At 39.9% G+C, this 25922-nt stretch overlaps 2 protein-coding genes across 7 annotated transcripts in view; one reads left to right on the top strand and one right to left on the bottom strand.

Annotated features, from left to right (window-relative positions):
- The window catches only part of LOC121355004 (damage-control phosphatase ARMT1-like), a 45878-nt gene extending 41679 nt beyond the window's left edge, over window positions 1–4199 (bottom strand). Inside the window, exons 1-4 of one of the 2 annotated variants that reach the window (XM_041470142.1) lie at window positions 4147–4199; window positions 3330–3435; window positions 2556–2797; window positions 939–1104 (exon numbers count right to left, since the gene is read on the bottom strand). In XM_041470142.1, coding sequence (XP_041326076.1) covers window positions 939–1104; window positions 2556–2590 — 201 coding nt within the window. In that variant the 5' untranslated portion in view covers window positions 2591–2797; window positions 3330–3435; window positions 4147–4199. Of the gene's footprint in view, window positions 1–938; window positions 1105–2555; window positions 2798–3329; window positions 3436–4146 lie in introns of those variants that run through there. The other variant, XM_041470144.1, reaches the window with a different exon arrangement.
- A 1533-nt stretch (window positions 4200–5732) lies between these two features.
- RMND1 (required for meiotic nuclear division 1 homolog) lies at window positions 5733–25288 on the top strand. 5 transcript variants are annotated; one of them, XR_005955366.1, is made up of 13 exons: window positions 5741–5957; window positions 7146–7660; window positions 11723–11831; window positions 14733–14808; window positions 15154–15193; window positions 18209–18309; window positions 19554–19660; window positions 21669–21733; window positions 22596–22672; window positions 23764–23884; window positions 24064–24243; window positions 24584–24700; window positions 24942–24961. XR_005955366.1 is itself a non-coding variant. In XM_041470146.1 (12 exons), exons 2-12 carry the CDS (start codon window positions 7160–7162, stop codon window positions 24972–24974), a joined length of 1347 nt encoding a protein of 448 aa, XP_041326080.1. In that variant the 5' UTR covers window positions 5936–5957; window positions 7146–7159; the 3' UTR covers window positions 24975–25288. The 5 variants fall into 5 exon arrangements, 4 of the variants coding, with proteins under 4 accessions (XP_041326082.1, XP_041326081.1, XP_041326079.1 ...); XM_041470146.1 differs by lacking the exon at window positions 24064–24243 and having other exon boundaries at window positions 5936–5957; window positions 24942–25288; XM_041470145.1 differs by lacking the exons at window positions 24064–24243; window positions 24942–24961 and having other exon boundaries at window positions 5750–5957; window positions 24584–24922.
- Window positions 25289–25922: the final 634 nt, after the last annotated feature.

Below are 25922 nucleotides of genomic sequence, written 5' to 3'. Positions count from 1 at the left end.
AGTTACATTCTCAACTTCACCTACACTGCAGATTTTGTTCCCTTGTTTCTGTTTTAGGTAATGAAGGTTCTAACTCCACATATTCTTCCAAAATTTAATAAAACTCAAGTTCTTGTACAGGTATCTCAACATAGACAAGATTTTGTGGAAGAAACCACGCAAAGCTCTGTATTTACGCAAGCGTCAGAAGTGACAAAGATGGAAGATTTAAATCAACGTAAACACATTGATCACAAAGCTCAAAACAGAAATATTCTCCATACTGCAATTCTAAAAAATATCAGTGGTAACACAGATAAAGGAATTAAAAAAGCAGATTTATTTGTTTATTGCATGCAGCCAAATAAGTATTTTAGATATATGTATTTTAAGTACTCACGAATGAGCCCTTTGTGAAGAGTCATCAAATACTTGGCGGACACTGTTGCCAGCTATTGAACTTATTTGTAACCCTATGATACTTTGGGGTTTCTACCCAAAGGCACTATATTCCAAGAATAATACTGTTAAAAAGCTTTTAAACCACTTCTGACCCAGACTGACTTCTACTTTTTTCTCCAAAGAAGTCTAAAAACATTTAAAGTGACAACTAAAATTAACTGTTTTAAGAAACAACGGGTAAATACCAAAAAGGTCATCTGGAATTTGACTTAAAATGTTTAAGAGATACTGGTTTTGAAGGAAGAATTGCTGGGTTTTCATATACACAATGAAGACCAGCAGTTAATAAAAAAGTGTCACATTTAAAACAAGTACCCAAAATACAAATACTTTCAGAATAGCAGCCATACAGTAGGGCTATCAGGACTTCATCAAACTTTTACAAACTAAAGATCTATGTTTTAATTCTCATATAAAATTCAGATTCTTTATAACCTCAAATTCTTGTTTGTTTCATAGGAGAGATATTTTCAATTCTTGTGTTAAGAACAGTTTACCTGCAATAGCTTAAAAAGCTCCTCCTGAAGCTGCTTTTCATCTAGATCCTTGATGTTCTTAAGAAGTTCCTGAAAGTAAGTGCATAAGGCAATAACAGCTTCTTGGGATTCAAAGAAATTTTGAGCCTTTCCTTCCTTAAATACATCAAAGTTGTCAATAGGTGGGCTAAAAAGAGAAGAAAAAACATGCTGACATACTTCCCACATTCTTCATTAGAGCACATGCAAAAGAAGCTCAAAGGTCAGCTTCTTTAGACTGTACTACAGGCCTTAGTTAGATTTTCCACTTCTAATTTGTCATACTAGATTCTCACATATCTCTACAACAGCCTAATATTGCATTTTGCTAAAAGACACTATACAAGCCATCTTTACATAGCAATATATTCTGAAAGTGAACAAGTATTCAATCACAACAACTCTGGGAGCTGCACAGACAGTGAGCATTTTGAACTCCAACCTTCAAACAAGAGATTTAAAACTGTAACACAGAAGTGAACTAAAGTCAAGAAAAGCTGGCCTGATTTTAAATGTGTTTCTGTGTGCTGGAGTGTACTTCCCATACCAAATTCTCTTCCACTTAGGAAGTTATGAAAGTCTTTACAAGGATTTTGGAAAATTACCAAAAATGACAAATGAGAATGTTGTAAAATATAAAAATTACAGGCTAATCTATTATGAGATATATTTGCACAGCGACCTTTCAACAAGTGACTGAACTTCCATCCAAGCATATGCTTAAGAGCAACTAAATAATGGAGATCAAGAAATTTAAAAGTTAAAGATGAAAAGTATCTGCTCAGTTTTTTAAGTGCAATCCAGCAGATAAACCTCATATTTGAAGTATTTGGTTCAAGAGTTCAAATTACACAACATACCAGTAGAAACTGAGTCCCATTACTGTGTTTGCATCTCCACAACACTAAGGGTAAATCCGGTACTCGGGGAGCTTTCAAATTTTTTTGGCAGCAATGGGATCTTAAACTGTTCATTCCTACCACATGACGTTGTACTGGCATGTCTCCATGGTACCAGCACAACAAGTTTTTCCTGCCCAGTTATTTTTAACCAGTATCAGCTCCCAACGTTCGAGGCAACACATGGTCTGCAAGCACTGCTGTAACTAAGAAGCTGGTGTAGAATGAACAGCAGGGGCTGCTTAACATGGCTGTAAGAAACAGCTCTCAAATGGTAACTTCAGATTGCAAGCAGCAAAACAAGTTAGAATTCCCAACGGATTTGTGGCTGTCATATTCCGTGTTTAAGGCTTAAGAGAAAATTCTAGACCAATAAACCTTGTAGAAATGCTACACGGTTTTCATATCTCAATTCACATTAGTCTGCAAAGTCAAACTATACAGTCAAGCTTAAGAGTTTTCATGTAGACCAACTCACCAAAACTGAAGCATAAAAAATTAATAAGCTTCAAATTCTGCTAAATATAAGAAGTAAAGGTATTAATTTTAAATCTGATGTGCAAGCTGAGGAAAAAGCAATAGGGTAAAAGCTTAAGATTTTCCTTTATCTTACTCCTCAGCTTGTCTTTCCTTTTTGCAAAATAAAAATGGGAAAGAGCAATGTTTTACAAAATAATATACCAAGCCAGTAAATACTTACTTCTGTGCTAATGCTGCATGGATTCTTCGATACATGTAACACTCTACGTACAGCCAAGGGGACTGAAACCAACTTGGTTCTCCATTTCCATTTGGTAAATTTCGTTGGTAGTCCAGGTATTGGTTCCACAGCACAGCATCAGGCAACTCATCTTCCAAAGGGGTCACTGGCTTGTCTGTCTGCAGCTCATTCCGCAGTTTGGAGAGGAAAGATATAGCTCTCTTCTCTGCTTCAACACCCTTCTGGGAAAAGCAGAGAATAAAAGTTCCTATTCTGTACCTTTATTGCTGTAGAGACACAGATCAACTGTTCATGGAATGTGCAAAGTTTTAATTGCCATATGAGAGTCCCTGACAAATCACAGCTTGATTCAACAAAATATATTGTGGTGACTAAAGCTCAGTTCAGATCCAAGATCCTAAAATGAATTCCATATGGGACTTCTTTTCAGATTGGACTTTTTGCTAATTAGAGGTGAAGAGAGTGTTGAAACACCGTCACATTCAGAAGGTGTTACTGTCTATCAAACACTGCATCAACACAAAAACCCAAGTGATGCAGTTGCATAAGTGACAGATCAGAAGGAAAAGGTTAGACAGAAAGGTGTGTTACAGAATTAATAAAAAATAGCTACTAGAAAGAAATTATTAAAAAAAAAAAAATCAGACAAAAGGACTGAGACAAACAAGCCTCACCAGTAAAAACACGGCAGAGAAAGGGTCTCAAGGGCTAGAGTGAAATAAACATCAGGGAAAATAGGGACCTTACTCTTACCTCACCATGTTCTTCAAAAAATTCATTTTTATGCCGATGCAAAGTATCAATAACTCTTGTGAGGATCTGCGGAAGTCTGTCTTTAATCGTAAAATACGCAAAGGATCTAAAAAAGAGAAGATCAGTATTTCATTATTGTTAGCAAATTATGAAATGGCTTCAATTTTTAAAAACAAATGCAAGGACTTTGCGCTACTTTGGGCTGGGGCAGAGTTAATTTTCATTACAGTAGCTGGTATGGAGGCTGTGTTTTAGATTTGTGCTGGAGACAGTGTTGGCAACACAGCGATGTTTTCCTTACTGCTGAGCAGGGTTTGCACAGTCAAGGCCTTTTCTGCCTCACCCCACCCCACCAGCGAGGAGGCTGAGGGTGCACAGGGTGTTGGGAGGGGACACAGCCAGGACAGCTGACCCTAACTGACCCAGAGGCTATTCCAGACCATATGGCATCATGCTCAGCAGTGGAAACCAGGGGGAAAACCAGGGAGCCACTGCCTAGGCATCAGGAAGTTCATGGTGAGCTTTCATTTGCTTTACTTGGTTTTCTTGGGTTCTATTTCTCTTTGCTCTTTTCATTACAATTTATTCTCATTCTAATTATTAAAATGCTCTCAACGCACAAGCTTCCTCATTTTTACCCTTGTCATTCACTTCTCCCCACCCCGCTGAGCTATGTGATGCTTTGCTGCCAGCTGGGGTTACAACACAACAGTATTAAAAGTAGCTTGATGCGCCCTTAAAGCAGCGGACAGCAAAAAAACCCCAAAACTAAAACAAAACGAAAAAAATTTCAAACTGGTCAGGTTCTTGTGCCTACTTTTGCAGAAGATTACAAACAGCAGCCTTTTCACGGAAGAAAAAGCTAAATGACTGGCCCTGACAAAACAGAAAAAAACTGCAGTTAATTCTGGGCTAAACCGCGACCTCTATTGCTAAGATACCCAGATGCAAAACCTGGGAAATGTAAAACCAAAAGCACAGATATCTGCTCAAACTTTATCACGAATCTCATCAACAAGAAAAGCACTCTCCATTATATACTGGATTCACATTTTCTCCAAACGCTGTTTATGTACGAGGACAAGGAGCAGAAGGCGGCCAGCCGCACAGAGAGCGCACACTGCCTGAGGACGATTTTTACTGTGAGATTTCTACCCGGTGGGTTGGAGCCGCGGAGCCGAGCAGCTGCACCGGGAGCACGGCACCGGGAGCACGGCACCGGGACCGACATCCCCTCACGGCCGGGCCGGGCCGGGCCGGTGACTGCGGCGGCGGCGGCAGCGCCGCGCCCACAGCGCCGCCTACGGCGCACTGCGGCAGGGGAGCGGGGCGCAGCCCCTCCTGGGACAATCCCGGGGCGGCGGGGCCTGCCGGAGCGCCCGCGGGAAGGGTGCGGGCGAGCCGAGGCGGCCTCACCCGCCCTTCCCGCCTGCTCCGGTCCTGCCGCGGCGGGGAGGGCCCCGCGACATTCCTCGCGAGGAGGGCGCAGTTTTGGGGCGAGGGCGAGCCCCGTCTGTGGGCGTGAGGGGCGATTCCCACTCCCGTGTCTCCCCCCACCCCAGGAGGCCGTTGTGGCGGCCGGAGTGGGGCGGCTGCCGGGCGGCCGCCCCGCCACCCCCCGTGTTCAGGTGTCGCTGCTCGGGGGTGACGCAGCACTGGCGGAGGCCGCGGCCCGGGATGGGGGGGCCCGGCCCCCCGCGCGATGGCGGCGCTGCCTTCCGCGCCCGCCAGGGGCGCCCGTGAGTGGCGGGGGCGGCTCCGGCGGCCTTGCTGGGCCCGCGCGGGCGGGGCGGCCTCGCCTTCCGATTGGTCGGCTTGCTCCCCGCTGTGCCCGCCCCCCGGCACGCAGCCAATAGGAGCGGAGCCCTCGCGCCCCTGCCTCCCTGCCCCCCGCGCTTGCCGCAGGGGCGCAGCCGGGGGCGGTGCGGCCGCTTTTTCCTTGGAGCGAAGGGCGGCAGTGCGGGGGCAGGGATGGGGCGGAGTGTCCCCTGCGTCCGGGGCTGGCGGGCCCCAGGGGCAGTGTGGATGCATCCGGACTGCGGAGGCCGGGCGGAGCTCGCGGGCTGGTCTGTGCCGGTCCGGTCCGCCCGCCGGCGGCGCGGGCCCGCCCTGTCCGTGTATGTCGATGGCGGTGCCGCAGCAAGCTGGGCCTCCCGGCCGCGGAGGCGGCGGGCGTGGCTAAAGTGTGCCGTGTGCTGAAGAGACGCTGGAAAATAAATCCCAGTTGCCGGCCTGCTGCTCGGAGGCGGCTCCTCCTGCCCTGTTGTGGTCGCCCTTCGTCCCGCTTTCTTCTTGGATTGCTGTGTTCCGCTCCTTCTGGCTTGGTGCCTCTGGTGCCGCAGGTCTGACTCTCAGGCCCCTCGATGGAATTCAGTCTATATGATCCCTCTTTCCTTCCTACTTACTGTAAGCCTGTACAGTTGAAAAATCGTTCCTGGCATTACTGATCCAGGATGACGTTTTGTTGGCTAGGAACGCCAACAAAACCATTTTATATCTCTCTCTGCCACTTAGCACACACTGCTGGAGACTTTTTACCCCTTGCCCCAGTTCTCCACCACCTGGTTTGCAGTTGCTGAGTTTCTCTCAGCTCTTCCTTTATCCAGGAGGTATCAGGCCTTTAAAAAGGTAAATATGCCTTGTCCTGGACAGGGTTGCTTTTTAAATACAGAACAAGTTTAAAATGAAAATAATAATTTATCCCGGTAAGTCTGCCAATAACAGGCTTCTAAATTGGGCAAAAATGTATAAGTGAAGAGCATGTAAAGATACAAAGTTAAGCCCAATATCAGTTCATCGGGGTATCCTTGTGAGGATGGAGGACTTGTTCCACAACACACACTATGATTTGCTCTTAAAATAAAATGGTTTTTTTAACTATTATGTTAAATGTATTTTTAGTATTAAAGATCCTCCTTCAGTTTTTGAAAAATATTCTAAAATGGGCAGGTTTTTGAACTAGGCAGCTTAATGACTTTTTGTTAATAATTTTTTGAGGATGGATTTTGTGTTATAAGGGAAGTGTTCTTGATTAAGGAAACCAGATGAGTGTAGGGACTTGTCGCTGAGCTTTTTCAGCAAATGAAACACATCCACTGTGGTATTGAGTCTGTGAATATTTTTATTTTGTTAGCTCACACAATGTAGTGCAAATATAGAAGGGTTGCTCTTAGTCTGAGCTGCCAGCATAAGGACACTGTTGTGTTTCAGGCTGCAGGGTGGCTGTGCTGGCAGGGCTGGTGGTCCCTGGAGCACCAGGATGTACTGGCAGGAGCAAGGCTGTGAGTCGGCTCCATTCTCTGTGCTGTGGTCAGGACAGATGGCTGGGGCTGGATCTGTGCTCGGCTGTTCATGGCACAGCAGCTGGAGCTGAGGCTGGGCAGCGTGTGTGTTCTGCAGGTGACATTCCCATACAACCACGTAGTAATCTAGTTGTTGTTTTTATTATGTATCACGGTGATTCACAGCGTCTGGTGTCCTCTTTAACGTGTGAGCTTGCTTGCACACAAGCAGTGGAGTTACTGAAAGTGCAGGCTGCTGCACAGAATGAGCAGCAAAAGGAAAAGATGCCCTCTTGCATATTGACACAGCAGCCAGTTCTGTTTTTTCACCACTTGCTGCAAGCACACAGATGTGTTTTGATCTTAGAGTGTTTCCACAGGATCAAAAAAGTGTTTCTATTCCCACCAATGTCATGTGCTAGGGAGTTGTAACACATGCAAGAGTAGTATGGACCACCTTTTAGATAAGAGGGAAACAATACTATTTCTTTCCAAAATGTTGACTGGTGATTTTGTTTGTTTGTTTTAAATACAGTTCAAAGGGAAGAAATGAGACTGAAACTTCTGCACCGTCAGATGAGATCTTTCCACGCTTTAACAACAATATGCCAGTGCCAAAGCTTTAACAAAACTGGATATCTACTTTTAAAGCTGGATAATGAAGTTGAAAGAGCAGCTCACAGAACAGCAAAGTCTTGGGATTTGTATGCACTGAAACCTGTGTTCCCTTGGTTGACGAGTCAATGTGTGCAAGTCAGGAATCGGCATTTTCTCCAAGGATTTCTGTCCACTTTGGAAAGAAATGTTTATTATCAGAATGGGGAGGGTTTTTTCTCATCCTGGAGACGTTTGGGGGTGACAATGATGGAAAACTACAGGCTCAATACAGAGTGGATCAAAAAGCTTAGGAACACATCATCAAGATTTTATGCAGTTGTATCAGCTGGTAAAACTGTCCCCAAAGCCAGTAACCAGCCAGTTAAGAGGCCACCAAAGGCACCAAGGACCAAGCAGCCATCCAGAACGAACCTGCCACTCTCAGACATGGAGGTAAAGTATAACATTTACAGTCTATGTGACATTAAGGGAGTGCATCTGTTTAATTTCCATTCAGATTTGGGGTTAGATGAACATTTTAATGAAATCAACATAATTATTTGGTGAGAAGGACTTCATTATTTACACTAGTGTTGGAGCTTTGCAAATAGAAGCAAGCTTGATGGAAACTGGCATGTCTGGTATTTTGAAGGTAAAATGGAAGTTTACTTGCAATGTGTTAACAAAAGTGGAGGGAAGATGAGTGGTTATTATAAAGTGGAAAGTGAAGTGCATTAAAAATAGTTTTGACCAGTGCTTTCAAATGACATTTTCTATTGAGAAACAAAGTCTAGCTGTGAGAATAATTTAACTTTCACTACATTTCCTTGCTTATCCAGAACTACCCAGTTTTAAGGTTTCACTCAAATAGAAATAAAAGTGCAAGTAAATAGTATAAGCTTATATTCAGATAAAGTTTCAGGTGGGAAATGAATGTGCAAGTGTAGTGTGTGTTACCTGAGAAAAACCATTCCGTGTGTAGAAATTTGATTATCAGTCTCTGAGGTCTACAGAAGAGATGCAACAACACACTGTTTTAGATACAGTGAGGTAGGATGAGGAAGAGCAGTGCATATTTGTAGCCATATCTCCTTGAGATAGCTCTTAGCTAAGCCAGGCCTTAAGTACACTTGAGTAGAGGATTCCCATGGTGAATCCTGGTGTCAGATGTGTTATTGTTCTCATCAGGCTAAAACAACCGAGTTCCAGGGTGTTGTTAGTAAAATAGTGTGATAGGTGAGACTAAAACAAGCACTGTGTCTTCAGGAATAGTTTCCACATTGCAAAATATATCTGTTACATGATCTATTGAATGTGAGCACTGAAAGTTTTAGTGCTTGCCTTCTCATATCTAAGCTTATGATGAGTATTTTGTGTGATAAGCAGGTGTATGCCATAGTGTAGCATAAAGAGATATAAACAATTTAGTTCCCACTAATACTTTCATGTTGCTTTGGAAGAGCAAAGTGAAAAATATTAGTCCTGAAACACTATCTAGTGTTTCCAGCTTTTTGGTCAAGATATTATATTACATTCAGAGTTTGATTCTTCTTGGTTTTGTGTGAAGTGACATTTTTGAGACTTTCAAATGACAGCATAGAATGCAATTTCTTTGTTTGACATTTTCATATATATGTGCAAGTAACATGCAGTGCTATTTTTAATTTTTTCCATTGTGAAAAAATGGAGAAAATATCACCTGACGCCCTGAAATAATAATATACTTCCTGTGAAGGCTTTTGCATGGCAAAGTGCTGGGCCAGAAATTACCTCTAGTGTAGCAGGCCCTAGCTCCAAGGCCATTGCCTTAGGTGCATCTCCTTCCTGTCTTTTCCCACCTCTGGAGACAGCAGTTGCAGGCCCATTCCTGAGGCTCTCAGTTCAAGAACGCTGAGGGTCTGTGGTGTTTTCCCTCTGGGCGGGCCTGACAGCTGACACCTTTCTTTTGCAGAGCACTGGGTGAATGAGGTCCTTCCCATCCTCTGCAGCACCGGTCATATGTTTTTTACAGGCAGAGTGCAGGGCACCAGCAGTGATAAATCATTGTACAACCAGTTTTTCAGGATAGCTAGAGGATTTCCCTGGAAGCAGTTAAGTGGTTTAGTCAGTCCATCAGTGAGTGGTACCACTACGTGGATAACCTGGTACGATCTGATGGCAGGAAAAGCTTCTGAGCTAACTCTTAATGCTACAGCCATCTAGCATAGAAATAGTTTGAAATTCAGGCATAGACATAGTATTAGATAAAGATTGGTTCCTGTGCTGATATGAGGACTAAAGTTTATCCTACAGTTTTTTCTTTCTTAAAAATTTTTGTATGCTAAAAGTGGAAGATATGGACTAAGGGGAGTTATGATTCCATGAGCCTGTGCAGTTGTTGGGGGCATGATGATACAGAAAATGAGTTGTCAGCATACTTAGCTGTCCTTGGGAGCAACCATCCTGTGTGCTGCTCTGGACAGAAGCTCAATAATGCTGCAGGCAGAAAGGAGAAGGGGGTGAGCAGCTCGAGTTCCTTTCTCGCACCAGTACAGGTCATGTATTCTGGGGTTTTTGAAGTTTGCAGGTGAAAGTGATGTAGCAGAAAACATGACATTAAGGTTGATCAGCCATTGAACAGATCTATTTTAGGATTAACCGAGTCACTGATTAGAGTAGATTTTTTTTTGTCTATATCTGCACCAGCACCCATGGACAGGTATTTTAGGTGTCTTAATCACAAATTATGTCTGAGCTGAATCTTCTCTATCAAACAAGATTTTTGTAAATATGTAAGTGAAACAATACATTGTAAAAAAAAATCCCCAAACTCAAAAGTGGTTCATATCCAAAATACTATTTCAGGCATGTAGCTTAGTGGTTGTAACTAAATGAGAAATGTAGCTACTGAAACTAAAATTGCAGCTGTAAGACAGAAAGTCAATCCTGTGGTGCCTTGAAATGAAGAATAGCCCAAGTAATAAACTGTGGAAAACACAGAGCAGGAGAGAGGTTTTCAGATTGTATACTAACTACAAGATGAGAATTTGCTCCCTTAACTCTTGACAGAAGAGTTTCATGGCAGAGCATATGTACTTACAATAACCAGAGCTTTTTGGAAGAATCATGAGATTCAGATGTATAATTGGCACTGGTGATTTTGCGATGGAGAACGGATTTATGCAGTTGAAATTGTGATAATGAAATTCGATACTTCAAGGGAACTGAAAGCAGAGTTCTGTTCCACTGTTAGTTCAACCTTCTAGCACAGTTGTGGGAATATGCCTACGAAATTGTTCTCTGAATATTATAATTACTTTGAAAGCTTATTTTCTGCTAGTGGTTGCTGAATTAAGATGATGTGTAAACAAAGCTTTGGATGTGATAGTAGAATGTTGACATTAAAAAAGAAAAGTTCAAATGTGAGGTGGTGATTCTAATGATTGGTGACAGGCCCCCTGCAGGGAGCAGAGCCCCTCTTGAAGCCTTGCTATTTGACAGGGTAGGAGTGCTGCAAGAATGTAACTTGGATTTTAGGTTGAAGTGTATTGTGGGCCTAAATGCCTGCAGATGAGCACAGTTCTTTTGTTCATTTGTTGTTAGTTACATCCCCATTTGTATTAGTTACAAAAAACTGGGAAGTGACTGATCCACAGTGAAACATTGCTTTCTGGATGTTTTCCACTACATTGTACTGAAAAACAATTTTGTAGGTCATACAGAACATATCAGAACAGAGAAATATACTTCAGATGAGTAGTAGAATTTGCAAATCAGTTTGTGACTTGTTTGATTAATAAAGAAAATCTCACATCTCCTTGCAAGTCAGCATCATTTTTCCAGGTACTTCCTTGACTATGACATTTTAGTTGTTTAAGATTGTGGGACAAATTGGCCATGTGTACTGTTCCACTGTGGTGTCAGGGGAGACCCGCTGTTAGTGCAGCTCGGGGCGGGGGAGGGACGCTGTAGATGTGCAGCACCTGCAGCTGGCCCGGAAGGTCGGTGACTTTCTGTGCTGCAGTGCCTCAGCCCTGGCAGTAGCTTGGTGCATGGCAGAACACGATGTTGGTGGTTGGAGCTTCTGCTTGATAAATAGACTGGGGTAGTTAAACTCTATTTATCTTTAAAACACGGTGTTTCAACTCTGTCAGGGGTGTCCTGCCTCAGTGGTTAGCCAAGTATGTCATAAGCCGTGGGATGGGAGAGCAGCAGCAAGTGCAGCTCTACTGTTCAAGTGTTTGATTGGCTTTCAGGGAAGAAGGGTTGTCTTTGTGGCTCTGTCGTAAAGCTTTTTCTTGCGACTTCACTCATGCCACCTGACTTGTTCTCAGTGTGAGATTTGCTTTCCCACTTAACAAGGAGCAAGTACTCTTGTTGGTATATGTACACCAAGTGGAAATCATGGCAATGATACCACAGAACAGTGCATAAGGTAAAACTGTCACTCTCTTAATAAATTTGAAGCAAACAGTTGTCTTATTACCATCTTGCTTCAGCCTTGCCCTAACTCAAATCTCTATTCCTTTGGCACAGAATCTGATGCAGTGCACAGCCTTTGCAACAGCAGATGAATATCATCTTGGTAATCTGTGTCATGACCTGACTTCACATGGATATGTTGAAATAACAAGTTTGCCTAGAGGTAGATTTTTGAAACATATTAAATGCAATGTTATATCTTGGGAAATAAAATATGGGTGAGGGATATAATTTTTGTAACCTTATGTATTCTTATTCTCATAATATCCTGGAATATATCATACTGCCTGTAAAATTATTGCTTTGCTTAAAGATTCTATTTGCCCAAAAGTCCCCACAACAAAACCTTTCAGAATAGCAATGTGAGTAGCTCTTGCTCTTACCCTCTGATAATTTTTCCCAACATTACAATTACATTAGAAGTATAGAAAAGTTACATGCATGCATGAAAAATAACTTTGGAAATTGACTGATACAGGGAATTTCTACAGAAATTCACTAACTGAGTGTTAGTTTTTGAATGTTTTATTTTAATTAATCTTTCAGTAGTGAGGTGGTGCAGTACATCAGCTGTCAAAACAATTCTGTAGTTTGAAGTGTTGCATCTTCTTTCTGTACCTAGATTTCTATTAATGTAAATCACAGCGTTGGAGAAGAAGGCAAGAGAGAATCTTGCTAAGTGAAATGAAAAAGATACACACATAAGTTGTTTAGTTCTAGTAGAGAGAATGCTGTTGATACTTCTTTATTGTGCCAAATATATCCTAGCAACTGTTGAACACTTCACTTAAGCAGGCTTCAGCAAAATAATTGATTCTGGTTTCAATATAAAGCATCTCTGCAGACTTGGGAAAGTATGGCTTGAAAATAGCTGCAGTATACTACAAAAGAAAAACAAATTGATCTTATTATAGCTCAAGGAACCTTACTCCCTGGAACAGCTGTGATTTTCATATGTCAGTAGTAGAATGCCTTTTCTTTTTCCTTTGAAAGAACATATTATATGAAGCTAGGAGAAGCACTGGCAGTTCGTGGGCATTTCAGTAGGGGTATCAAAAGCCTGGCTGCATCTCAAATAATAATCTAAGTGCAGTAACACTCCAGTGGGTCTCTTTCAAGCACAAGATTTACTAGTGATTGTCTTGTTCAGAAACATGAACATGAATGACAATACCCACTAGAATAGAGGCTTCATGTTCCTTTGTAGTTTCTTTGTATTAAAACTAACCCTGGTTTCACAGCTTTGGGATAGAAACTTTGTACAACCCCCCAGCATGACCCTGAATTAAATGTTACTGTTGATGTTATTTTACCCTGGGAGTGTCAGTTTTACCAATTCCTTTAATTTCTTCATGGTGTTTTTGACTCATAATGAGTACTGTTTATCAAAGGTTTGGAGGAAGTAATGATGAAAGGGTATTGGATTGTGCCAGCAGATCTGAAGTGTTGTGATGGTTGGCATGTGCATGTAGCAGTGGCTGGTTACCAAGCCAAACACTGAATCTGGGAAAATAATTTTTAAAGATATTTCTGTATAGAAATCTAAAACAGCAGTTATGGTGTGAATTTGATGCTTTGTAGTGTTTTTCCAAAGCATTATTCTTTGTTTTGACCTCTTTAAAAACATTTTAGAGGCAGATCCTGCACCTCCACTTAAAGTAGACAAAATTCTCTTCAATTGTGTATGTTTTGGCTGGAGCAGATAAATAAAGATATACCTGGTATTTGAAAAGGCAAATGAGAAAACATAGACAGATGTTACTTCCATGATGAACTCAAACTTCACACCTAAAATTGCTCTAGTTATTCATCCAGTTAGGTGTTTCTGAACTGGTCTAGCAAGTGGAAGAAAAGTCTTCAAGGGCTCATTCAGACCAACCGTGTTGTCCCAATTCAGATATTAGCAAAAGTGTATCTGGTACTTGGTTGTCTCTCTGCTGCCTCAGTCTACCTGGCCTCTATGGCCTGAGCAGTAAAGCAGAAGGTAGAATTTGTACACAAGCAGAAGTAACAACATTTGATACCCCTCACTTGACTTGTGATTTTCCTGAAAAGGCATTGAAATTTTTAAGGCTTAGCTGGTAGGCCCTGCAAAATCTTTGTGAAGTCTCACTTTAAATAGAAGTAGGGGGGCTTTCCTGGTATAGCTTCCACTAGTGCTGCAACAAAACAAGTCATGCTGGTTTGAAACCACACCAGGACTTCTAAAACTCCATCTGTATTATTGAGTGGCACAGTGGAGAAGATTTGTAGAAGAAAAATCAAACCCCTGTTTTGAGAGCCCAGCAACCGCATTTTGTAAGTTTGGAGATATATTACTTGGACTAGCTCTGGTCTAATCCTTTGTAACAAATGCCCCATTTAGTCGTTGGAGTACCACAGGAACTTTTTTTTTGAGCTTCTCTTTAATTTTAATTTAATGCAAAAGCCCTCACATTTTATGTACTGTTGTGCAGTGCACATCAGAAGTGTGGTAAGGGAGAGTGGGTGGAAGATTTGTTTCAAAAGCACACTTCTGATGTGCAGGGAACTGCAGGTGTAGGCTCTCCTGTCTTGGGGGTGCACTCTTTCAAGTTTCTGACTGGCAAAGCAAAGTCAGCACAATTTGAGTGCAAATTAATCCTTTAGTGTATAGAAATGAAGAGCTTCCAGGCAAGCAGATTTGCCTGGTAATTTTTCTGCAACTGTGCAAAACTTCCACAGTTCTCTCACATTGTATGTCCACTTCTGTATTCTGTTCCTGGTTATTTACAATGTCTGCATCAGTGTTCTCCTAAGTGTTTTGTTCTTCAAGGCTACTGTCTTTTTTTTTTTTTTCATTAGCTGAAGATTCTGATGAGGTTACGGGCAGAGGCCCAGTTGGTCTAGAATGTGTTCTCTAGTTCAGAGAAGCAGTGTAGTGTGATATTGTAGTTGGTCCTTGGCAAGCATTTCTATCAAAAAATAAAATGTGGGACTGGCTGATATGTTAGTACGCAACTGTTGAATTACAGGCTTACAGCTATCAGCTGTCATGTTTAGAAATTTGACTAAATATTCAATTTTTTCACTTATTTCAAACCAGATGCTGCAAATGTTTTGGTGGTCAGTACTGAGAAATCTGCAAAAGAAGATGATCCTGGCATGATTTTTTTCTTCAGGTAAGCTACAAATCATGCTCAAAACATTAAGTCATTAATAGTAATGGTGTGAAGGAAGTAGTGCAGCTTGCTAGATCTTGAATCATATTACCTCATGAAACTCAAGGAATAACTGTCCAGTCAGAAAGACTAAAAAAAATCAGAATTATTTAAATGGTTGAAAAACACCTTCTCATTGTTTTTCATTGAAGTATGGTTAAAAAGCAACTACTATGTAATTTCTGTGAAGATAGTTTTAAGTTTCTTGATTCACAATGACAAAAATTGCCACTGTACAATTTGAGTATTCCATTAAAATACATTTAAAACAGTATGATTACACTCAGTTTTTCCTTGAATTCACAGGGAAGGGGCTGTTGTATTTTGGAATGTGGAAGAGAAAAGTGTAAGTAAAGTGAAACTTGGTTAAAACTGCATAAGCAGGTGTTTTGTCAGTCTCACAAAGCTCAGCATGCTAGAGGTTTGTTTGGGAGATTGATCTTTCTATGAAGGAAAAAAACTGATTGATTCTCCAGTGAGTGCAGGTTCTTGCCTGCTACTGCCCTCAAGTGTGTGGGCTGCTGATACATCACCTTTGAAATTCATCTACTTAAGACAAAAATCTAAAACCTTAATTTAGTGAGACTGACAAAAAGAATATTCTTGCAGTTCTACATCCTGAAAAAGTAGATCAGAAAAATCTACCTGTGAATGATTGTTTGAAAAGCACTAATGTAACAGAAAATATGTTAGAAGGATTATTCCATTCTATTCCATCTAAGTCAGTTACTAAAGACTTATGTTTGTACAACTTTGAAAGAGAAAAAAGAATTATAAGCAACTTGTTAATACTGTTCTGTGTTTTTACCAGCCAGCAATTTTCCTGAAGGAGGTTTTTTATGGGATGGTATAATTATTAAATATGTTGCTGACATATACTATTTTGGTGATCTTTGCTGACTTAGAAGGGTATGCCAGAAGCATATCTATTCTAATGAATACATTTATAGTTATTTAATGTTTTAAATATATTTTTATTACTGTGGTTAAACTGGATTCTAGATACAAAAAGTATTGACCTTATTTGTAGATGGACGATGTGAAATTAAATGGTGTATTAAATAAATGATACTGAGATGCATAGAAGTTCACAGGAGGATTTTCATTGGGGTAAATGAAAACACAGAGCAGTTGTTTCCAGATATGAACAATTTCTGGATTCAAGTTCACTTCTTCTGTTTCACAACTGAAATGTTCCTGATTTCTTTTCTGTTTTGGGGGGTGTAAGTGTATCAGGTGTCTTACAAAAAGATACCAGTTCTCCCTTCAAACCATGCCTGTTTGGATGCTGTGGCTGTAACTACACTACAGATTCACAAGTGTTACTGAAGACCAGCTGTTTTAACTCCTGATGATCTTTGAGTTGAACACCTTAGCCCACTGGAGTACTCTGAAAATTCTCCTGTTGTTGTACAAGCTTAAATACCTGTGAAAATTTGATACCTTGTTTTCCTGGTCAATACTAGTATCAGTAGCTGGTCCCTTGCTAGCTTTATTTATTAAAGAGGAGGAAAAATGCCCCTTTCTGTTCATTGAAATCATAGTCAAAGCTTTAACTGCCTAACGACTTCCTCAAATACAGGAAGTATTTTTATGGACATGCTTTAATGAACTGAAATGAAAGGAGAAAAACCCCAAACTGGTCTGTAGAACAGAAACTGAAAGTAATTCAGTAAAACAGAATGTAGAGTGTCACTGCAAATGGACAAAAGTACCCCAAAATGACTAGTAGGAGAAAAAAAATATTTTAAATTAGCAGACATTTAACATAAGAAGTAACAAATACAGACTATTAAAATACAAAATACCAATTTCAAATACCTGAGTAGGAAGGTTGTACTGCAGCTTCCTTACCAAAATAGCAAGGGCAAAAAGAAAAAACAGCTCTGAGGTTTTTTTAAAAGGAAACTGTGTGACGTAAGTGCCCATAATAGCAAGAGTCTGCAGCTAGTGACTCCAGAACATCTCTTCTAATTAATTTTACTGTGTCACAACTAGTCCCTTCTATAAAATTAGGCTGGGCCTAGAAGCAGTGTGAGGTTTGCACTGCTGAACTGTCCCTGGACACTGCTGTTTGGCTGAGGTGACTGGCCTCAGAGCAGATGCTTCCTATGTTTTCATATCCTTTTTTATCACAAGACTAGAATTATATGGCAAATCTTAGTCATACTAATATTCAAGTCAGGATTACGAAAGGAGCTGTTTCAGCTGTACAGTTGAGGGGGGTTTTTTCAGTGAAAAATGTTACTGTGTTACATAGGTAGATAGTATCACCAGAATTCTTGAAAGCAATGAAGAAAGCTAGCAGTGCAAAGAAAATCCCTCTTGCAGGTGATCCAACAGATTTTTTTCAAGTACTTTACATGGAGAATATGCTTTATGAAAAATTTATAGGGTACAGTTTTGTGCTAAAAGATGAACTATGATCTTTTATTTTAAAAAGAGAGTGTTTTTTAAGTGACTTAGTAGAAGATTGGACTCTAAAGAATTTAGGCATCAAAAGTGTTTTGTGGTTTTGTGGTTTGTATTTTTGTTGGCTGTTGTGTAGCTAAATGCCTTTTAAAAACTCATAGGTGAGTGCTTTTTTAGTTCAGAATTTGTTCTAATTGCAGTTGATTTTTTTGAGGGGAGCCTTGTAGCATATAAAAAGGAACAAGGATGAGAAAGCCTAAGTCAGATGTCAAGAGGAGAAAGTTTTGTGAGAGAAAAGGGCTCTTTCTTCCTACATCAGGTTTTAGTATGCTGGAGAATAAAGGAGCAGTGAGATTACTTTTGCAATTAAAATTGCACATTTTACTATTTACAGGGATGAATGTGGCAGCTGAAACAAACTTTCCAGATTTTTGTAGTGGTAAAGGGTTTCCGTAATAGAACTGACCTCTGGTAGCTGAAACAAGACTACTGATTACAGCAGCAATCAAAAACAAAACTACTGATTTAGCAGCAAACTAGTAATTTTATCAGAAACAACCACCTAAAGTACTTCTCCTAAAAATTCATTCCCACACTCAGACATCTGCCAAAATCTAGTACAGCTCATTGTTATAATACGGAATACATCCATGTTGCCCTTACTGTTGCTGTGGTTAATCCTTACCCTGTTCCATGTGTGCACATATAAAATGACATTTCAGTTTTCCCAGATTCCTTGCAGTTGTTATAGCTACAAATTCTTCTCAAACCACAACTAGTTTCAGAAGTAAACTATGTTAATAATAACTTCATTATTTAGTGCACCTCTTCATTGTTAGGTAAATAACTTCAACATGAAGGTTGCATTCATCAGCCTGCCCTATGCATGTTCTTTGCAGAGTGATAATTTACTGCATGGTAAATATTGCTGCAATTGTCTCCTTCTTAGATGAAGAATATCATGCGAGTGCTAGAGCACCATGAAATTCAGCCATACGAAGTTGCACTGGTCCATTGGGAGAATGAAGAGCTGAACTATAGAATAGGAGAGTAAGTATCTTCAGGTGTTCTGTATATAAAAGCTAACAGACACCTAAACCAATTTAAAGCAAAAGTAATTCAGCTACTAAAAATATACTTGTCCTTACTTTTTTTCCAAATAAGTAAAATAAAGAAATAAAACTATAAATCTGAGTGGATAAATTCTTGGTAAACTTGCAGGTAGTGGCCTTTGTGATTTGCTTATACAATAAATCTTGTAAATAAGAAGTTTCCTGCCCACACAACTCTTCAGCAATCCCAAACAGAAACTATGTATGTCACAGCAAAAAGACTAATAAGTATTATTGAGATGAGGCTGATTTTAAAGAGGATGCTCTCTATAAGTTTTCTCCGTGTCCTTGAGATTCGTATACAAAGATGTCATTTCTGCATATACTTCATTTAGTAAGAAAGTTACAGCTTGATTATTGTGTAATGATAAACCTGGCAAGTTATCTTTCTTTGTTAAATAATGTTTTTTCATCATGGAAAGAAAATCATCTCTTCAGAAATATTTCACAATGAAAAGGATTATATATATTACCTGTAATTTTCCAACAGCACACAAAAGCAAGCCCTAGACAGGACACTTTTAATACTAGGAACTGAATGAATGATGCTCAGCTTATTTAAAGTAACTTGATAAGGAAGACAGGTGTTTGGTTTTTCCTGACCATTTGAAAACTGCATGTACTATTTAGTTGTGTGATTTGCGATTGTTGACATGTTCTATTTTGCTTCTGCGGGTTTCATAGTGAGATTGACACGAAAAATTTAACAAGTCTTTTGTCCCCTTTTCTTTTTTTCTTGCCCCCTATGCAATAGAGGTTTTAGGGAAAGCAACATCATAGTGAGGAGGGAGTAAGGTTGATAAGAGTGACAGTGGAAAATGAAAACAGAAAGATAACAGAGAAGCTAAAGAGCAGGAGAGAGGCCAGCATCCTGCTTACTCTGAATAATCTGTGTGTATGCAGCAGTGCTACAGTTACCATCACAGCTTGCTGCACTTGCATTTACTCCTAGAAAATTTGGCCATAATATTGGTCTTAGACTGAGGAACTAATTTTCAGTGATTTGTTGTGAATATTGTCAGGTTGAACATGAGTCAAATGCAAGGATGGGGATGATACCATACAGACACGGCATGCCTTATCTAAATAAACAACCAGCCTTTCTTGCACTGTCGATTATTCTTTAAATGTTCCTATGCTGGTGGCTCAGTCAATGAAGATGCTTCCATCTTGTCTTAACAGAGGTCAGTCAAAGCTCCATAAAGGACAAATCTTGTTAAATTCTGAGCTGGATAGTGATGAAGTTGTGCTGCAGAAATTTGCCTTTTCAAATGCTCTTTGTCTTTCTGGTAAGTTAATATTGTTTGTACTGTGCAGTCTATGCTACAGATCTTGTGAAATATCATTTTAAGTGGGACTTGTACAGTGACAGGCTGGAAAAAACTTGGTATCTGGTTTAGACAAACTGTGTGAAGAGTGATTGTGCTTCAGATTGAGAGGATTTGTTTTCAATGCTTTTACAGTGTTTTCTGTAAATTGGAATTGCTTTATTCAATGGAAACCTTTTTAAAGCTGAACAAAGCACATTAACAAACATGCTTTGCAAAAGATACACATTCTACTGAGCATCCTGTTCCCCACCTTTGAGAACTATCCTAGGATAACAATGAGTGTAGAGTTCAGTGTTAGAAACCTCTCAGTAATCTTGAGTAACTCATACTGACATCATTTCCTCTGACAGAAAAAGCTAGATGCCAGCTAAAGAAGTGATACAGGACAGCTATTCCCAGCTGGGGAGGTGTATCAGTAACACATATGTGAACCAGAGTCACAGATAATGTTTTGCAGGCTTATTAGCTATGATAGCAGACAGTGGGAGGCACTGTGAAGAAGTCAGGTTCACCAGTCATCCTGCTGCTTGAGCAAATAACACCTGTCTACTGCTTCAGACCTTGAATGATGGAGGGAGTGGGAGTTAGGAACCAGCAGCAGTAAGGCTGTCCTCACAAAGGCCTTTAAGGGAAGTCTGGTCTATCTACTTCTGCTGCCTTTGGGGTAAATTCCAGGATTCCAGTAGTATTTTGGGAAAGTGCACCTTTACACAGGAGAGAAACAGAATGCACATTTTTTTAAGTGCTACACCATTGCATCAAGGAGTGCAGTGTAAGTAAATGGTTCTTGACTGTTGAAGGAAGACCTGTTGAGAAAAAAAAGCATATTGTTCTCTATAGTTTTCTTATTCATAAAGGGACTGTATGGAAGAGTAGTGCCTGCTAAAAGGGAGCAGGGATTTATTGCCAGATTATGTTCAGTAAAAATAAAGGATGCAAGTATAGTCCCTAGTCAAATTTATGAATGGCAGAAACCAGCCTCTGTCAAATAACAGGTGACAGATGAAATGCTTACTGGCTGTTGTTTTTTTTCAGGGGCTAAATTTGAAGTCATTTAAGTCAGTGACTTGGATTAGGCCTCTGTATTCAGAAGATGAGTGTGCAAAATGCTCAGCACTGGGTTTACTGGCACTGTCCTAACCAGATGATACTATTGATTACTACCACAGAAGAGTTCATTTTGATAATTAAATCTTCCCTGATTAATTTTTTCAGATTGAATGGGGTTAATTTTTGATCTGTTGCTACTTCTTTCTTGTCTGGGAATCTGTGGACTAAAGAACAAGGCCCAAGTTTTATTATCATCTTGCAGAAACATTTTACTAGGTTCAAGCTGAGGCATAGCAGAATCTGTGTTGCCAATGCCAGTGCTGAACTCAAGCTTCCATAGAACAGAAGTTGGTATCACCTAAAAATAAAGCAGAAAATTGCTCAAGTTTGGATTGAGCTTCAACAGGAGCAAGTGGTGTGTCTATAGAAGCTAACTCTGTGGTTGGAGCACAGTGCATTAATAGTGCACAGATGGAGAATGAGAGCTGTGCAGGACACTAGAAATGCAGTGGAGGCTCTTGAGGTGCCACATGAAGTCAGCCTGACGCCAGCATAGCTCATTATCTCTAGCCTCCTTGGAATGTAATTTGCAGAGGGCTCACACATCCAGTAGAGCACTTGGACACGCAACTTCTGAGCTGAAGCAAAAACTCTCCAGGATCTGAACTGATCACTTGCAGAAGAAAGCTGCGCTCATGGTGAAGCTGGTTCTTTGTGCAGAGCTGTCAGTGCCCAGCCCAGATCTGCCCACTGGTACATGAACAGTGATTGCATAGTACAAACTGTAACTTGCTGCAAATAATGTCCCTAAGCATCGACATGTCCTGAAGCAGCCTGTTGGCAGATTTAAAGTTAGAATTACTTGAAAGCATATGTACTTCTCACAGTTTTCTGCTTTGTCATCTCTGTGTTGCAGTGAAGCTAGCTATTTGGGAATCATTACTGGATAACTTTGTGGAATCTATCCAGTCAATTCCTGAGGTGAGGTCTTGTTCCCCTCCTTTTCTCCCGTGTTTTGTAAAAGATCAGTCCATATGTAGCTGAGGATAGGGAAAAAGGAATTGAATGTTGAACACATTGGATCATAAATCCATCAGTGCAGAGAAGCTCAGAACACCTGCAAAGTGGTTGGACAAGAAATCACCAGCCTTTCAAGGGCTGGGAGTGTGGTTCTGTACTGTAATAATGTTTCCCGTATTGTGCCACTGTCACTTGCTACTGGTGAAATGTATGTGTAATAGGACAAGCAGCATTTAAAAACCTGGCCAAACACAGTGTGTGCTAACTTGGGCTGAAAATAATGTGCTTTGACTTGAACATAATAAAGAGTTTGAGTGAATTACTTAAAAGTTTTTCATGAGATGTAATTACAGCACAAAGCCCATATGATGTTATATATAAAATTGAGATTTGTAGGGTTCAAAAGAGAAAACGTTGGGTTTATTATTTTTATATGAATACACTGATTGTTATAAGGAGAAAGTCTGTAAAAACACTAAGGAGAGGCAAGGTAAAAGAACACTGTCATGACTTTAAAATAAAAACAGCAGGAAGGAAGAACAAATCATCTCTTGTTCAGGAAAACATTTAGAGAAAATGCCCCAGCATTTCTGTGGCTACTGGCGACATACTCAATGATTTATTGAGAAGCCTGGATGAACCAGTTGCACAGTGATATTCTTAGAAAGCTACAGAAGCAAAGCATTTAAGCAAACAAAACTTAAATGTTAGTAAGTACACTATGCATTTAGATTCTAAGATACTTCAGGCTGTAAAACTCTGGACTTCTTAACTACTCGTACATGTTACTTGATCAAGCAGTGAAGAACTTCCTACTTTTCAGATTCTAAAGTCACGAAGGAAGGTAAAACTCTCTCATGCAGATGTGATGCAGAAAATTGGAGAACTCTTCGCACTAAGGTAACTTCTTTAGTTACACCTAAGACATTGTATTACACAGAATGTAAAAGTTACATTGTGCAGGATACAAAGAGAAGAATACGCACTAAAATGAGCGGGGTGAGACAGGGTGGGAGAATTCCTTATTTTGACTGGAATCTGTGTGCTATTTACATTACTAAGCGGACCCCACAGGCTCACCACTCACACCAGCATTTCAACTGCAGGCATTAAGCAGGCAGTATATCATAAATGACCAAATACCACACCCTTTTCCCTTCCTGAGTCCAGCAACACGTGTTTAAACTAGTAATTGCAGTAGATACTACAGCATGTAAAGGATACCAGGAGAAAGGTGGGTTGGTGTAGAACTGTTAACTACAGCCTAGAGTTGGTAAAAATCTTTTTTGAGTTCTGTTCTTCCCCGACTTACTCACAAAACCAATAAGTCATTGTATTTAATGTTTTTTCCTCCCTCAAGTGAAATTTGGCCTTTGACAATACAGACTATTACACACTCAAAAAAAAAAGGAAAAAAATCCCACCAAAATCTCCAAGGTAAAATTAAAAAACAATTCCTGTTTCAAACACGGGGGTACTTGAAGGACTGATCAGTAATCAACAATAATGTTCCAGGTATCCAAAGGTTTATGTTAGCAATACACTGAAGGTAGGAGATTTTAGCTTTTAGCCTTTATGATGCTTAGACCATTGCCTGATTCTGAGGGGTGTGCTCCACACACATATCCAGCATGCAGTACCAGTCACATTTAGGAGTTCTGTATTGTTATTTTGTGCACTGCTTCAGTGAGCCACCAGCATAGTCAGGGACCTCTCTACAGGTATCGAAAACTAAGGAAGGTGACAGGTTGAGGAGGCAGTGATGGCATAAGGAAAAAGTCATTAATGTTCAAAAGAGTTCCACAGAAAAGTTTCAGGAGATGTGACCAATTTTAAATAATCACTCCAATAGCATTTTTACTATGAGATTCTTTTCATATTGTATGTAGAATTACAGGAAAATTTTCTTACTTCATTTAACTGCATGTAAATATTTGCTCCTTTATTCACCAAGAGGAAGCCTGAACTACAGTAGTACCCATTCTTTTTAGACACCGTATAAATCTGAGCTCAGACCTGCTAATAACACCAGACTTCTACTGGGATAGAGAAAAACTGGAAGAGCTTTATGACAAGACTTGCCAGTTTCTCAACATTAATCGCAGAGTTAAGGTGAGTGTCTTACTGTTGTGAGAATCTTCCACGCTCAGATCAGTTGTCTTTGGCTCAGCAGGGTCACAGATTGCTATGTGAATGTGCTTCAATTGCAGAAAGGGATTAACTAATAAGGTATCATACACTCTCCCCGTTTCCAGGTGTTATTAACTCACTCGCACCTTTCCCTGGTTTAGGTTAACCTGCCTCACATGAATTATTTATTTCCAGAGCCACTAAATTAGGATTTAAATAGTTGGAAGAACTGAGAAGTGGATTCTTCTTATTGACATGATCATTCACATCAGTCCTTGAAGGGTGACATAATGTTTACTGCTGAACCAGAATAAGAAGCACGAAAACTACCACTCCTGCTGGTACAGCCATCATAAATATTTAATTTTGAGGCATTCCAAGTAAACTGTATCTCCTTTTGCTTATGACTGTTTTCATGAGTAGGTATCACCCAGAAATACTTCAATACCTGCAGATGCATATCTAAATTTATATTCTTTTGGAGAACCCATTGAAATAACAGGTTCATTTATACTGAAGCTTCTGTTGCTTGTGTCTTACAGAATTTTCTGTTCTATTAATTTTCTATTCTATTTTGCAGAGGTGTTAACCCCTTTCTAGTTCTGTGGAGTATGTTTCCCTATCCAGTGATCTGATTCCATTTCTGGAGTCCAGATTCATGATGTTTGTAATTGCTTGCAGGTAATGAATGAAAAGCTCCAGCACTGCATGGAGCTGACAGACCTAATGCGAAATCACCTGAATGAAAAGCACGCGCTGCGCCTTGAGTGGATGATAGTAATACTAATCACCATAGAGGTTGGTGGGGCTTTTTTCAATATTAAGAACGTAATAACAATAAGTGCAATTTCTATACTTCATACTTTGAGAATTAAGATTACTGTATTAGTGTGATGTATCTGGGGATTAGTATTTGTTCTTTGCAACTTTCAAATTGCAGCTACAGTTACTTTTCAGATTATCTCATTTATAGTGTAAACTGGTTTAAAGATTTTTAAACAAAATAAAAATTCACATCAATGTGTTTGCTGTTCCACAGGTTCTGTTTGAACTTGCAAGGGTAGTTTTCTGATGACAGAACAAACTCAGAAAGAAGAAAACAGACAAAACAATAGAAAACACAAGACTTGGAAAATTCCGATCAGATGCTTCTGGAGAATCATAAAATTGTGTCTCTTGATAAATCTCTAAATCTTCTGCTCAAATAAAAAAAAAAAATTCAAATCAGTCTGTGAACATTATTCCCAGCCACTGTACTAATAATGTTAGAGAGGGCTTAACCTATGGATGAATCTCATCTGTGCTGACTGTATTTGGGGAAAGACTCTACTGCTTTCTCCCTTAACAGTTAAAATGATGCTGAATAAATTGCTACTTTGTGTATTTCTGATAGATGTTTTCTCTCATGTTTGCCAACTCACTCTTGGAGAGCTGAAACACTTGTCCCCAGCTTTCAGATGGCATTACCATTTGTTCTCCTGGCATGATTTTAATATATGTGACAGATATATTTAGTATTGTGTTCCATCCCATCAAAAAGTGATGTTGGTATACTTGAGTGAGACTATGTTTATTGAGAGATAGTACTATTTCCATTCTTTTTTACATTTTGTGTTCATATAGAGGGGGGAATTAGTTGATTCTAGAAATCAGAGAGACCTGTAGCAAAATGGTAAACTAAAGAAAGATTCACAGAATTTCTTTGTCCACCTTATCATGCTATCTGATTTTCATCAGTGTAAGTTGCAAGGAGTGAGTTAGCATAGGGTGAGATATCTTAATTATCCTCCAAGATAAAAGTTTCTCCTTTTTTTTTTTAATCTGCTCCTGGTCCACAGAGTGTTACTTACCCATGAGAGGATGAACAGATTTTTTTTTCCTAGCAATTTTTTCTAAATGTATTTTCAGAAACTGGTACACAATTGCTTTTTTCTCATCCCTTTCAAATTCACTTTAGTCCAGAGTATTGAATAAGGAACAGAACCTAAAGATTCTGTTAAAAGCTCCTGGAGCATCATTA

The sequence above is a fragment of the Pyrgilauda ruficollis genome, unplaced genomic scaffold, assembly GCF_017590135.1.
Source record: "Pyrgilauda ruficollis isolate IOZ18807 unplaced genomic scaffold, ASM1759013v1 scaffold24, whole genome shotgun sequence".
In the NCBI taxonomy this organism is placed as follows: Eukaryota; Metazoa; Chordata; class Aves; order Passeriformes; family Passeridae; genus Pyrgilauda; species Pyrgilauda ruficollis.
The sequence above is the reverse complement of the archived record's forward strand: the minus strand, read 5'-3'. Positions and strand labels throughout refer to the sequence as shown.

What these genes read in the sequence shown, in the direction of transcription:
- RMND1 (XM_041470145.1), top strand. Translation starts at nt 7,160, where the DNA reads ATGAGACTGAAACTTCTGCACCGTCAGATGAGATCTTTCCACGCTTTA. An exon ending in CTGAACTATAGAATAGGAGA is followed by an intron (nt 18,310 to 19,553) that starts GTAAGTATCTTC and finishes TTGTCTTAACAG; the next exon opens with AGGTCAGTCAAAGCTCCATA. An exon ending in GGAGAACTCTTCGCACTAAG is followed by an intron (nt 22,673 to 23,763) that starts GTAACTTCTTTA and finishes CATTCTTTTTAG; the next exon opens with ACACCGTATAAATCTGAGCT.